The 16374-nt window shown below is 34.3% G+C and overlaps 1 protein-coding gene across 1 annotated transcript in view; it reads left to right on the top strand.

The window, feature by feature from the left end:
• Positions 1-16374, top strand: part of LOC111047770 (doublesex- and mab-3-related transcription factor 3) — a 65389-nt gene that overhangs the window by 34425 nt on the left and 14590 nt on the right. The window contains exon 3 of the mRNA XM_039426558.1: positions 13674-13897. Within this exon, the coding sequence (XP_039282492.1) occupies positions 13674-13897 (224 nt within the window). The remainder of the gene's footprint in view (positions 1-13673; positions 13898-16374) is intronic.

The following is a 16374-nucleotide window of genomic DNA, read 5'->3' as shown; positions in this document are numbered from 1 at the left end:
CTCTCCCTTCTATCTCTCTCTTCCTTTCTCCATCCAATCTCACTCACCATTTTGTTCTCTCTCTCTCTCTCTCTCTCTCTTTCTCTTTCAGTATCACTGTCCCTTTTCTCTCTTCCTTTTTCCATCTAATCTCACTCTCCATTTCGTTCTCCCTCACTCTCACTCTGTCTCTCTCAGTATCACTCTCCCTTCTCTCTTCCTTTTTTCATCCAATCTCACTCACCATTTTGTTCTCTCTCACTCTGTCTCTTTCAGTATCACTCCCCTTCTCTTTCCTTCTCCATCTAATTGGTTCTATAATCACTTCCCAATTGCTTGAGACGTAATATATGCTCTATTACGGGTTTCTATCCTTCAAGGATAGATTTTTGGAAAGAGGGGTCCAGGTAGAAGAAGAATTTCTTGGCTAAACAACATCCGATCCTGATGTGGAAAAGGCTCCGTAGGAATATTTCCTATTGTCGTGGATAAAATGAAAATCGCCATGTTGGTCGTCCACGTGAGGACAGGCACAATAAGAAGAAGATTTGTTTGAGAAAGATTGCAATTGATATTATCATACGATACAAATTTATAATATTATAAAATAACAATATTATTTGAGGATTTTGGCCAGATATTCACCATTCGTTAAACTTTCCAGTGTGAATTGTATATGCTACAGTGAATTTCTTGTTATAATGGCAGTATTTGATTGGAATTGATGTTGCTATCCTTGTCTATCATTCGATAGAGGAGGGAGCGTTATCCTTTTCAAGCTCCACAACGATGCCAGACCGTTTTTCAACAATGTAGAAATATGATTAAGAACCAGAAATATTCATTCTCAATTTTGATAATTTTCTATTCAATCATAGAAAAATATACATTCTTGATGAATAGAATATTATTGATTATTTTAAACAAGAATGAACATTCAACATCATAGTATCAGCTATCCTCTGTAGAAGGAAGTGGTAAGGCAAATAATCGGCAACACAGTTCTTCACTGCCATTATAACGTGGACCTCACTATAGATTAGAAATTGTAAGTGAGATATATACCAACTCACTTTAATATCACAAAATCATTCTTTCTCTCTATGTCTTGTATCTATTCTGTTGAAATATTCTCTCTTGCTCTATTAATACCTCTCTATCTAATTCTATGTAATGTGTTCTCAGCTCTTTCTCTCAATCTCTCTCACGTTGTCAATCTTCTATTCAACCCACTCTTCAACCACAATCTGCCAGTTACTCCTACGTAGTATCATTTCCTCATAGCATAATATACTATTCAAAATTAGACATCACATTCCAAGCTGGTTGATGTATCATTTATCGAGACAATTTTATAACAGTTGAATTTGTATGGACTATCTTTGTTGTTGGCCAAATTGGGTCAAAATTATTGGTCAAGGATGTTCGTTTAGTCTGGATAATGAAGCTCATCATGATAAGATCACTCACTGTAAAAAAAATGAATTGTATGAGAGTATCTTATAAAACTTCAAACAAACGGTAAAGTTACTAAGTTAATTCTTTTCCTCCACCTACTGTCAAAAGTACTTACTTTACTCCCTGAAACATGATACTAAAGTGTCACTCTTTCGCTCTCGGTACTAAAAAAACAGAAAAACTCCCTAGGGAGTAAAAGTGACTCCATTTAAATAACATGGGAAGCATCTCTATTTTAAAAACGTACATTTGGAATAGGTCAGAAGGTCTAAGCTCAGATGAGGAAGCATATAGAGTAGTCATTAAACCAACTAAATTCAATACCTCAACCAGACATTTGATCGATATATAAAATTTATGTTTGTATGCTGAAATTATTATTACAAACTTCATATCACTATACTAGAAAAAATTTATATTTTTTTTTCTTTTAATCCATGTTATTCAAAATACCAGCCAACGAATATTACTTATTAACTAATCAAATTTGAAACGGGAACTTCATCATAGCTGTAGTTGTGGCTGTCATTGTTGTTACAACTTTAGCCGACAGATAGTGCTGTCGGAGGAGAGCTGTGATTACAAGCCAGCTGTTTCTGTTTACTTTTTAGATTATGTTGTAACACATTGTTTGGTCACATACGTTATAAAAATTATTTTATTAGCAGTTTTATAAAAATGTAGGTGGAGGAAAAATGTTGTGTATATCACGAGTGAAAAATGTTTTTTCTCCCTCAGGAAAATTGTTGCCCTCGGCTTCGCCTCGGGCTTCAAACTTTTCCTTCAGGGAGAAAAAACAGCACTTTTCACTCTAGATATACAAATAACTATTTCCCACCTATTTCAGAGTATAGGTCCAAGGGTACTTTTATAACTTGTACTCATAATAACTATACATAACCTACCAGCTTATCATCCTTGAAAAATGATTTTTCGGTTTCATTTACATTGTATATGGATTGGAATTCTTCAATCTAGATAAATAGTCAATGATAGTTTGTCAGGTATAAATTCTAGAATTGAAACTATCGATATGATTTCAAATAGGGGTTTCCAGTACTTTCCAGTTTCCTATTTGCCGCTTGAACTGTAGTCAACCGCACGTAAATAGTCTGATTTGAATAATTGTCCATCATCACCCCCTTCCCGCACTCATAGACGTTGCGAATTTGTCTGATGTATTATACAAATATCAATGAATCAGTTGTCTCATATATAATCAGTTGTTGACACCGTTGATCAACTCTTATTTGGCAACGTTGCATCTACTCTCATCGGAATATTTTCGTGCGGTTGACTATAGTGATGTATTCATTTCGATAAAATGGAAGAGCTGACCCAAAATATAAGTCTATCACTCTTCGATTGTTTTCATTCCCTACTTCTTACCAAATCTTACAGAATAGACTTCTCTCAATAGATTCCTATTATATTAAGCGAGCAATTTATATATATCTTTTCATATTTTCATATCTGGTTATCTGGTTATATGGTTATTTATGTTCAACGGATCTCGAAAACTGCTCTAACGATTTTCACGAAATTTGGAACAAAGTAGGTTTATGATATGAAAATTCGATTGCACTAGGTCTCAACCCTTGGATAACTCGCTGAAGGACATTAGAAGAATAAATACGTCCTTGGAAAAACAGCTGGAAATTTTGTCGTCTGTTGATACAGAAGAGAGTGAACGAGTGCATATGTGTGGGATCATCCAGCTGATCTCACGAGAAGAAAAATTCAGCAAGAGAAACTTTTTTTCGTTTATTTCTCTTTTTTTAGAAAACATGTTCACTTCAGAAAGTCCAAAATAGTAACTGGATGCTGTTAATGATACATAGTATATTAACAAATAATGTAGCAAACATAGTATATCATTCTAAATCGAATTCATAGTATATCTGTCTATAATTGATGTTGTTTTTGTTTTTTGAAGTGTGAATAAATTGTTATTTTGATGAGTGATAGTAGCTTAACCTAGATTTTGATTTGGACTGTAGTATAAATTTGAAAAGGGACAGTTTTGGGCAAAAGCCTGTTGTGCCTTCTCATATAACTGTAATAATAATTGTACGACTGAGAAAAGGAATAAATTAATATAAACTATAAATGCAATCTTTCGTTACAAATTTTCTATGCTTTTACACTCTAGAGCAAAGCTCGGTCCCCCGATATTAATTACTGATGACCTTTGAAATTTTGAAGAAGTGGTAATCAGTATTCTACATTTAGCCCGTTCTCTGTGAGTTACTTGCCAACGTTGTCAGTACTGCATTTAGCCGCATCAAAAGCACGCCTTCTGGCGTCAGACTCTGCAACTAAGTTGAGCCTCATTCAAAGCACTCCCGTTTTGTCTGAATGCCTGGATTTTATTTGCGGGTTAAGTTTACACGTTCTGCCATGAGTTTACTAAAGGACTTGTACTTCTTGTTCAGATATTGATCTAAGAATAAGAGTTCGTATCTTATTTTTGCAACTCTAGAACTCCACAACAAAATGAGGAGAGATTGTTCCCTTCCTTCGTGGTTCTATTCTCTTATAATTATTGGATGCTTTTTAATAACAATAGAATTTCTCATAATTATTATTAAACTAAAATCCCAATTAAATGCTGTAAATCACCCCGAAGACTTCTGCTAACTTCGAATATTGACAACAGGGTAAACAGCTAGATGGAAATTCGATACTATACAAAAATTATTTGTCAGCCCGGAAATCGAACCCAGCACCTCCTAATTGCCGGTCAGGACTGCTTAGCCTTACACCAAACTGACAATCTCTGGATAGCAGCGCTCATTTTTTGTAAAGTAGTGCCAGAGATCACAGAATAATATTTCACAAAATAATATTTCTTCACTTTATGGTTTTGCTCATCGAATTTCCATCTACCTGTTTACCCTGTTGTCAATATTTTCAGTAGCAGAAGTCTTCAGGATGATTTAAGCATTTAATTTAGTTTTCCTACAGTTACGTTGAAAAGTGGCCATTGCTGCACTGATTACAGAACGCAAAGAATCACTTTTCCGCTCTAGTGCGGGAAAAATTTTTTCGCCCCACTTGGATGTAATGAGCTGGTTTACGTGCGTCATATGGAGGCCGAAAGTGATTGTTTTCTGACCAGGCCGGTAAAATTTTTACGGCCCTAGGGCTGTAAAATAACCTTGAAGTCAGCTGATTCTGATTTGATGTGAACGTGTTTACAAAATAGTTTATGAAACGGAATCAGTTTATGCTTCTAGAATTGAATAAAGTTTTTGCAATAAGATACTATCATTTTATTTGGATGAATGAAATACAAATGAGATATTATAAACTATTCAAATTCAATTTTCAGAGTATAATAGAATCTAACCTCAAACCTCCTAGTAAAGCGTTTATCATGGAACATGGTGGATAAACGGAATCATTTTATGCTTCTAGAATTCATAAAGTATTCTGTAATAATATACTATCATTTTATTTAAATGAATAAAATACAGATAAGATATATATTATAAACTATTCAAATAATTCGATTTTCATAGAAGAATAGAACTTCTAACCTAAACTTCCATTAACATTCAGATCACATCAGATTGGCCGAATTTCAAGTGTGCTAAAACAGCTGATCAAAAACTTTTTCAAGTGTGATAAACCAGCTGATCAAAAACTTTTTCAAGTGTGATAAACCAGCTGATCAAAAACTTTTCATTATTTGTGTTTATCATTCAATAATTAAAACATTTATAATAATATCATCTTATTGTCATTTGGAAGAATAAAAAGTATAAACTCAATCTCTTACATAATTGAACATAATCTTTTAGGTTATTTAGACAAATCAGAATAAAAAATAAAAATACTTGGACAATTTCTTGATATTCAGATTTGCTAGAGCTATGACCTTCCACTTTTGCTTTCGGAAGTGCTTAAATAATAGACAATGAGAATAATTATTATTCTCATATATATATTGTTTATTTTTCTGTGTGGCGAAAAATTACGTTCTCACCATGGGCAAAAATGTTTTTCCGGCTCTCAATCTTTTCTAGTCCTCGGCCTACGGCCTCGGACTTGAAAACCGATTTCGAGCCAGAAAAGTCTCATTTTCGGCCCTAGGTGCGAAATATACTATTCTGCACTCCAGATTTGCAACATGGCAACGCAAAATACTCAGTAGGTTATATGGAGCAACAGTGCAGTAAAATCAAAATGAAGTTGGCAACAGTGACTGGGCTGCTATAGTGAGCAACGAAGCACAACGCGCTAATTATTAATCATAATATATTATAACCAATGACAACGAGGACTTTAGGATTTTAGGATTAAGGTTTTTATCAATAATAAAATTACACAGAAAAACATTTGATGCATTTCAGGCAATTTTACCCATAATTACCCACTTTTCATATTCAATGGTAACTGTAGGAAAAACTTAATGTGAAATATGTGCGCAAAGTTCCTCTGCTGCACTCAAGAAGCCATTCCGCCCTCGCCTACGGCTCGGGCGTAAACGTTTCTTTCGGTGCAGCAAACTGTCACTTTGCGCACTAGTTGCACAAATAACTATTGTACTTTAATGATAATTATACATTAATGAGCATTTGAACAAATGCAACTTTTAATTTATTACCATCTGTAGAACTTATCAATTATATAAACATCATCCATTGTCTCGTTTATTGACAACATTCATTAAAAATAATAATATGAGATGTTACAACAGACTTCCACCCAAAACTGCTTCAATTTGTAATTTGAACCTTCTCAGTCAAGAGTGTTTAAGTTTGTATACTGAACTCTTCACTGATGATTCCCTCTCACAAGATCTGGAAACTATCAGTTTGAAATATTCAAATCAATAAATTCTGTCACTAATGCATTGAGACTACCAAATGTGTATAGACTATATATTGGTACCCCAGCCATAGCCTGTACTGCCATAAATCCGATTTATTCCATTAATCCATTCATAATTATATATTAGGATTTTACAGTACTTTACTGTCTTCCTTCTCTCAGCAGAGTTCTCCATCCTTGTCTGTCTTCACACTCACTGTAATCCATAGTCTGTAATCCATTCATATACTACAAATATTTATTTTACAATATCACAGATGAATACATCGATATGATAGAAAATACAGTATACAAAATAATACAGTTATATTCCAGTGATCACTATTGGTCTCCATGAGAGCATAGTAAAAAGATAGAATAATGCTATATTTCCTCCATGATATTAGTCTATGTTTTATCCAAAATAGTGACATAATAGTATATTTCGCACCTAGGGCCGAAAATGAGACTTTTCCGGCTCGAAATCGGTTTTCAACTCCGAGGCCGTAGGCCGAGGACTAGAAAAGATTGAGAGCCGGACATACATTTTTGCCCATGGTGAGAACGTTATTTTTCGCCACACAGAAAAATAAACAATATAAATATGAGAATAGTTGTTTATTAGGCACTTCCGAAAGCAAAACAGGAAGGTTATAGCTCTAGCAAATCTGAGGTAATCTAAATATCAGGAAATTGTCCAAGTATTTTTATTTTTTATTCTGATCTGTCTAAATAACCTAAAAGATTATGTTCAATTATGTAAGAGGTTGAGTTTATACTTTTTATTCTTCCAAATGACAATAAGATGATATAATAATAAAATGTTTTGATTCTTGAATAATAAACACAAATAATGAAAAGTTTTTTGATCAGCTGTTTTAGCACAATTGAAATTTGGCCAATCTGAATGTCAACGTCAACAATGCTTGTTGTCGTTGACTTCGGAAGTTTAGGTTGGAAGTTCTATCCTACTCTGAAAATCGAATTTGAATAGATTGTAATACATATCTTATCTGTATTTTATTCATCCAAATAAAATGATAGTATCTTATTGCAGAATACTTATTCAATTCTAGAAGCATAAACTGATTCCGTTTCATAAACCATTTTGTAAACACGTTCACATCAAAATCAGAATCAGCTGACTTCAAGGTTATTTTACAGCCCTAGGGCCGTAAAACTTTTACCGGCCTGGTCAGAAAACAATCATTTTCGGCCTCCATATGACGCACGAAAACCAGCTCATTACATCCAAGTGGGGCGAAAAACCAATTACAGTCTTTGATTTTAAATTCTTTCAATGCAAGATAATTTTCTCTTACAATAAAAGTTTTCACAAAAACAATTTTTTTGGTGCATTGTATTGAGTAGTGGTGTTGGGAGAAACCACATTGTCGCAATACATTTACTCATCAGATAATGATTTTTTTTTCATTCAAACAGGAAAATTGGAGATCTTTTCTTGAAGTTTCTAACTGCAGTTCCATATGAGTTGTATGAATAAAGCTATGGAAACGACTCAGAGGAAGTATTATGTCGTGATCTTTGAAAGAGTTTTTGATCAGCTGGTTTATCACACTTGAAAAAGTTTTTCGGATAAAATGTATTTCTACAGATTACAGCCAAGAAAAACCTTTGCCAACATCTCAGACATGGCACTGCAACTATCATTTCAGAGTAGGAGTTTTACTGCCTTGGCGAGCAGGCCTAAGTTTTATTTAGAAAGATTTAGAATCCAGTTAAAAACTAAAACGCTTTTATTTCTTAGCTTTTCATGGCTTGCTAAGCTCATTAAATCATTATTATTTATTAAGGCGTTTACGATGCAGCGTTTATTACAACTAGAAAATATCCACCATGCAAAAAACAAGTATGCAAGTACACTTTAAATTCGTACTTTACTTTGAAATTTTATCGTACTTTGCCTATTTGCATTCACGTCCAATAGATTTACGGTCGTCTTACTATTGAACTGCCCTGTCCTTCCAAGTTGACAGCTTTTTAAAGGCCTGCCTGACTATATAATGTGTTTAAAAATAGCAATAAACCCTATTTACAACGTGAACGTTTTACGCGAAAATCGATTTAGAATCCTGTCCAATTGAATCTATCTTCCAATAGCGTTTAAAGATTTTATCTAAGATCAGTCCATCACTATCTTCGGTTTCCATCATTTGATTCGTATTCAGGTTTTCTACAAGTTTATGCATAGTTAGTTAGCTTGAAAGGCTGTAAATCATTCTTTCCTGCAACTTGCAAACCTCTTCTCAATAATATTCAGCTTTTCCATTTGAATTGCCAATTTCGGAAATTTTATCTATTGGAATGAACTTTTTCAATCATCTTTGATTCTGAGTACTTGAGGAAGAGCCGTTATCATGAAAATTGAAAAATAAAAAACTTCCAAGTGCAAGTTAAAGATTCCCACATAAGTGGTTGTAAACAGTTGCCAACAATTTGTTAAATAAAAATACATTCTCTAGTATTTATTCTCTTTAATTGGCAGGCTTCATCACAACACATTTGAATGTATTTAAGCGTTTAATAGTTGATTTTCTGTCCTCAAATTGAGTTTGTTTTTCTACATTAATTTCAATCGATATCAGTGCCTAAACATACAAACTATAGTTGCATTGGAAAACATTTTCAAAAACTATTATTAACACTATTCGGTTACCCGTGCTCTGCAAAGGTTTAATAAAAACTTGTCAAACTGAAAACTTGACCTACTGAAGTCTTGACGAATCTGAAACACGCCTATAACCATTCTCGGTAAATTGAGAATCTATTTGCAAAATTCCAAGTTAATCAGTCCAGTAGTTCAGACGTGATGATGCGTCATTCATGAATTTCCTATCCTGTTCGTGTATAAGCCAATTCTTTCCTTTATCATATTATAGAAGATTTCTCTGATCAATTATTGTTAGTTTAGGGTTTTTTTGACACAGCTGCATTTTAAAAAAGTTTTTGAAATGCCGGGGACGCTGACCCAATAACTCGCCTATAGTCTGGTCCACGTTATAATGGCAGTGAAGAAAGATAGGAGAAAAACGTTGCCAATTCTCTCCATTTTGCCACTGACTGTACACAGCTGTTACTCAATTCATCCCATTAAATTTAATCCAATAATAATTATCATTCCCTTGATAAAATAATGAATTTAATGTCAAATTTATCAAGAAAATATATTTTTTAATAATTTGATTCAAAAATTTGCTTCCATAACTGAGATCTAAGGCACTATAAAGACTGGTATTTATAGAGGTATTTATAAAGGTATTTATAGAGCCCTACTGAGATCAGATTTTTATTTTTATACAAACCTGAAATGGCGGCTAATTTAAAAAGCTGTGATACACTGATCTGATTTTCAAAACAACAGAAATTGAGTTATTTGGTATAAATTCTATTCCAATTTTTTTTTAAAATAATAGAGAAATAGAAATACTTTTTAAAAATAAGAAATTCCAATGGATTAATTTTGAAATAGCTTTTCATTGTTATTTATACCGGTACGAGTAGGTCTAACCTATACGGGTAGGCTAACTGAAGCATGGATGAAGTCTAGGATGGTGGTTATCAACTTTTAAAATGTCATTTCAGGTAATTTAATTTGTGTTTCTCATACAGTAATGTTTAAAAATTATTTCATTGTTCCAAAAATACATTTTGAATCAATTATTATACGACTTGTGTACTCAAGTATTTTGATAGAATGGAGAAAGAAAATGGCGGCTGAGAGTATGGTTTGTTCAGTTTTGTACAGTCACAGTCAAAAGTAAATATAAAATATTCTGGCAAATACACAACATTGCAAAGTGAGAGAGAGATAGTGCTATCTGTTTTGTTGTATGATAGAAAAGGACAGCAACAGTATTGTCAATCGTACACTGCCATTATAATGTGGACCTCACTATATTTCAAGTCCATAAAAATTTAGAATCTTAGTGTTTACTTTTCAACTTTGAAGCGATCTGTTCAAAGCAGAAAGACTTTGAAATGACTGATAATTAGCAACGAAGAAACAAACCAGTCGAGCCAGCAAAATTGTTAAAACGTGCGTTTCTCCAATATTGCCGTTCGCCATAGGAGAGCAATCTGTCTATATTTGTACCCCAACAAAAGTCACATACACAACAAGGAATTATGCAAACTCTCCATCAAAGAGTCCTTTGTAGGTTACCCTCCACAAATACTATTGGTTACAGACGTGATTATGAATGCAGAGAGGACAAAAACAGTTGAGTGATGACTTGGAAGAGTCGTTCAACTTTAGTTTCTTAGAAAGATGATGCCTCTTTCTTTCTTGGAAACCAAAGTAGTTGGAATATCACACCGAGAAATAGTTATTTGTATATCTAGAGTGAAAAGTACGACTTTTTCTCCCTGAGGGAAAAGTTTGAAGCCCGAGGCGAAGCCGAGGGCAACAATTTTCCTGAGGGAGAAAAAGTATTTTTCACTCGTGATGTACACAACATTTTTCCTCCATCTACATTTTTTTATAGAAACTGCAAATAAAATCATTTTAATAACTTACGTATTGGTGACAATGTTTCCTAACAACATAACCTAAAATCTAAAACCTAAAAACCGGCCGTCTGATTGGCACTGCCGATTGCGCTATCTACCGGCTACAGTTGTAACTTTAAATTATATCAGCTGGGTGTTTACCAAAAATGGCTGACTCTAGATCACGCGGTTCAGATTTGAATTGCATATCAAAAATATTTGTTGGCTGGTATTTTGAATAGAATAAGATATTTTAAAAATTGTATAAATTTTTATCGTCTACTAATATTAAGAATATAATATCATACAAACATATATTTCATGAGTTGATCAAATTTCTGGTTGTGGTATTGAATTCAGTTGACTCAATGACAGACACCTCTATTATGCTTTCTCATCTGAGCTTAGACCTTCTAACCTATTACAATGTAGGTTTCAAAATAGAGATGCTCCCCATGTTATTTGAATGGAGTCACTTTTACTCCCTAGGGAGTTTTTCTGTTTTTTACTACCGAGAGCGAAAAAGTGACACTTTAGTATTAGGTTTCAGGGAGTAAAGTAAGTACTTTAGACAGTAGGTGGAGGAAAAATGTATTTTAAGAACAAGTAGGGATAGAAATCACCCTGTTTACCCTATTGTCAATATTTGCAGTAGCAGAAGTCGGGATTTCGCAGAATTCGCGGTAATTTACAGCATTTAATTTGGATTTCGTTTAATGATAATTATTAAGAAGTAGGGAGTTCAGTATTGATTCTTCAAGTATATTGATTCTTTGATTCAGTATTGAATATCGGGGCACCGAGCTTCGCTCGTTATTTATTAATTGACTTTTGATAAACCGAACACAATTCTTTAAAATGATTGGGGAAGGACTAACAGGCACAGCCCAAAACGGTTTCTTCCCCGAATTCTGATTTATACACTATAAATAGTCCAGATAGTAGGTTATGTTCCATACACTTGAATTCAGGTTCAATTTTCAGTTCAAACATTTGAAAACAAAAAAGTTCTAATTTAGATTATTTACAAACTGGGAATAACAAAATAACACTCACCAATCACTTAAAATTGTCAAATAATGATCAACTTTGAAAATTATGATATACTCTAGTTTAGGGGGATTATCATGTGATGTCAACAAATCAGATCATGTTGATCAAGTCGATTAAATTGTCTAGCTAGAAGCTAGATAAAATTTCTCGCTGATTGATTACACAGCTGGAAATAATTCTGTCTCTCTACCACAAAGGCACTCACATCTTCTGTTATCGACAGACGACGAAATTATCATCTGTTTTTCCAAGGATGAATAATTGTTATCCTTTTCATGTCCTTCAGCGAGTTTTTTCAGAGATGAGACATAGTGGAATCGAATATTTATATCATAGACCTACTATGTTCCAAATTTCGTGACAGCTTTTAGAATTCTATTATCTGGCATCCGTTCAACGATATTTTCCCAGTTTATATCTCAGAAGGCCCGGTTGCACAAAAGCCGATTGAATTTTAACTGTGATTAATTTCACGGAAACCAATCAGAGAAGGCCTTTTCGATAAGACGGCTTCTCTGATTGGTTCTCGTGGAATTAATCACGGTTAAAATTTAACAGGTTTTTGTGCTACCGGCACAATATATCTTCTACTATAAGAATCAGTAAATTTCATGTCAGCTTTCAGAATTGTAATAATTAGCATCTGTTCAACATGATTAACGTGATTTTTTCCAGTTTGTATCTCTCAATATCTCTTCTACCAAACGGACTATTTTTCATGAAAATTTTTAGAATTATTGACCGAAGCGAAGCTGAGGTCTCAATTTCAACTCGATCGGCTTTTGTCTGTTTGTTTGTTTGTACCGCAGTTACAGTCGCAGTTATTGTCCGATTTAGATAAAATTTGGTATACAAGTTCTTTGACACAAGGCGGAGAAACGTATGTGTAACAATTTTTGATAAGACCTCCAGTTTTTTGTAATTTGAGAAACCGCAGACCAACCTCCTTCCAGAGAGTTACTTTTTCGTATCTTGCACTGTTATTTTGCAAGATACAGCAATTTTTATTATTTTCAAAATGAAACATCATTGTATCTACAATATATGTTAAGAGTAAATCTTGCCCAAAATAAATATAAGCAAAAAAATGGCTCTCATTTTTTATAATAGAACTTGTGCCGCTCTAAAATGTGCTGTATTTATTAATTGTAGAAAACGTCTCACTTGACTGCACAATTTTTTTCCTTTTTCAACACGAAATTTCCCTATTTCATAGACGAATAGTTTCTGGGAAACTATAAGCTTTTGTTTTTCCTTTTAGTATGAGATTGGAAACCGAGTTGTAAGCATTCGACATTCTGCATAGCATAACAAGCCATAACATTAAAACCAATTTTTATTAAAACTATCATTAGCAGCCTCCTGTCATTGGCACCAACAAACCGATCTTATTTAAAATCATTTTCTGTCTCACTATCGTCTGTGAGAAGATTCTAATATCATAGTCTAAAAGTAGTCTAAATTGCCTACTGCATATTCCACTTTTCCGTCAGTTGACCAATATCTTATAATTAATTATTAAAAAAGTTGTAACATAGGTTAGTATTGTAAATATGGGGACGATGTGAAGGTACCTCCTTGAGAGACATTTATAAGTCCGGTGTCCCTGGAAACATTGTCGCTAGCATTTTTAGAAAAAATAATAGATGACATTGCTAAATCTTCACAATATATTGTACTTTAATAATGGCTGTTCTCATTAATTTGAAAGTTGTATTCATGAGCGTGGTCTACTGTTCGCAGAACTACTAGTTCTATTATTTGACATTCAACATGATTTTCCCAGTTTTATCTGTTTATTTCAATCTGTGTTACTATTTGTTGTTCATACAAAACCGTCTTTAATTTGACTTCAGCCAAAGAAGAGGTAGCAAGAAAATGTGGTCAGAACTGGTGTCAGAAATGTCACGGAGTGGGACTGAGCAGCGGAGTCGCGCCGTCAGTCGCAGCAGCTGCAGCGGCTGCGTCTTTAGCGACTACAGCGACTCCTGCCAGCATCTACAAGCCTCCCTCTGAGGTGATCTGGCCCCTCATACAACAGTACCATCCCTACATCTTTGCATCGCCCTATTATTACGAGGTAAGTTATTAAGCTTTCATTCATTTGTTATGCCCGGTCTACACGACAACGATATTAGCGCAAGCCTGCCAGGTTTGCGCTAAGTTTGCGTCGTATAGACGGGAGATCGTTGTAGATTTCTGAGGTTTGAAGGTTTGTGCTTTCTACGATCAATCTCAGCCAGGTTTGCGTCAATTTTTCTAGGAAACGGTTATGTCTCATCTATCCATCAAAACCTAAATCGCTTCAAAATAAAAATAGAGAATTCGCGATTTCAGATTCGGATTCAGCACCCTCAAATTAAAAATGTGCGAGATCAATTCTCAAAAATACTCAAAAACAAGGAAGATTTTTTAATGGATAAATTATCTTATTTACTCTATAGTAATGTAATAGATATAGTTATTCACTCTTTACTTGATAAGCAGTATTCTTGATCATTATTATTAAGGAGAAGGAGGAGAAGTGGGAGGAGGAGGAGGAGTTGGAGGAGGTGGAGCAGGAGGAGGAGGTGGAGGCGGAGGAGAGGATGAGGAGGTGAAGGAGGAGTAGGTGTAGAAGGAGGAGTATGTGGAGGAGGAGGAAGAAGAGAAGGAGGAGGAGGAGGAGGAGTAGGAGTAGGACGAGGAGGAGGAGGAGTAGGAGGAGGAGGAGGAGGAGGAGGAGGAGGAGGCTTGAGTTACTATTCATCTCAAGTTGATAAACACTTCAAAGACTTCGTATAGAATTTATATATGGTTTAGTTTATTATACAGGTTAGTGTTAAAGTTGGTGTCGTGTGAACAGAGGTTTGAGCAAACTTGGCTCAAAGCCAGATTTGGGTAAACCTGACTTTGAGCCAAGTTTGCGCAAATATCGTTGTCGTGTAGACTCGGCATTATACAGAATGTCCCAAAAGTAAGGTGCCAAACTTCGGGAGTAGGTTCTCTGGGTCAAAACAAAGAGTAAACGCTTTATTTACGAGATATTCGCCATTTTGTATTTTTTACAAAATAATTTTTATCTTCGAAGTTATCCAACCGATCCCTATAAAAATCGGTAGGTATGTTCAAAGAAGAGGGAAGAACTGTAGAAAAAATATTCAACTTCGAAAATTCAAAATGGCGGCCATTTTAAACTTTCAATCCAAAATCGCGGGAAAACGGTGATAGATAGAGAAATTTACCAAGAACAATTTTTTTTAGGAAATTTTATTTACAATCAGTCAACACCAAAAAAATTAGAAACGGACAAAGCATAACAGAGATACAATGAAATGTGTGTTACGAGGCAGCAAAACATCAATTTGTTGTAAATAGCAAGGAAGCCTACCAATCTGTATTAACATCAAATTATGATTTTCTTGTGCTTTGATAAGAGAATTCATGAAGCTCTGTGAACAATGTAGTGTTAGAAGGAGTTTGAAATAATGCCAAAGATACACCCAAAATTTGCGTTTTCTCAGTTATTTCATCAAGTAATGGACAGAAAATTTTCAAATTTGGTACAGAGGTTTAGCTAGGGTCTAAAAATTTTGTGATGAGGTGACTTTAATATTTCATCAAAGATACGCCCAAAATCAGCGTTTTTCTCAGCTTTTCTGCGTTTTCTCAGTACTTTGACTTTCTGATGGAATGAAGCATGCTCAAATGAAAAATGCAGGCGAGCGAAGCGAGCCCCCTGATCTCATTTTTGGATGATCCAGTCGGGGGTCCAGGGGGCGGAGCCCCCTTGCTAGACGGATATGTCGAGCGAAGCGAGCCTGACGGCTAGTAAGATTATAAGTATTGATTGTAAATTGAGGAAAATCTTTAAAAATCTATGAATATAAAACCATTTCATCACCTTTCCATGACTGTAGTAAGTTATATTTTTGTTAACTGACATCATAAAACTTTTTTCGCATGCATGATCATTTATCTCCATCAGAAAGAGGTTTAATGTTGAAAATGAGTTTGTGTTTTTCTAGGGGATTATTATTGAATATGATTTCCAGTGTTTGTAGACAAAACAAGAAGTGACATACTCTTGGCTAGAATAAAACTGGCAGATTATCACCAACATTACATTCCCAGTTGAAAGATCAAAAGGCTATGAAATTAGCAAATTTATTAAATGTGGACTTAGTTCAAAGAGCGGCAAGATTATTTATTCGAAATTTTAGTGTCAATTGGCTTGGAGCCAATCTGAGCATCTTAATTCGCGCATACATTTGCATTAATTCCGGTATCCCCCATTCACCTGTCAAAGCAACAACCATACATCTCTCTTTGTTTTCTCAACAAAGTAGAATTATCATGTTTTGGCTCATCTGCCTTTAGTCACGCTAGATCCTTCATAGTTTGCTTAGATTTAAGAAATTCATCTCAAACTAATTCATCAAAATTGGAATCAATTTTTAATTAATGGTAGATTCTATGGAATGGAAGATTCACGCTAGATTCCTCATAGTTTGCTTAGATTTAGGAAACTCATCTCAAACTAATTCATCAAAATTGAAATCAATTTTTAATTAATGG

Source organism: Nilaparvata lugens, chromosome 4 (genome assembly GCF_014356525.2).
Source record: "Nilaparvata lugens isolate BPH chromosome 4, ASM1435652v1, whole genome shotgun sequence".
NCBI lineage: Eukaryota > Metazoa > Arthropoda > Insecta > Hemiptera > Delphacidae > Nilaparvata > Nilaparvata lugens.
This window is presented reverse-complemented; position numbering and strand designations above follow the sequence as displayed.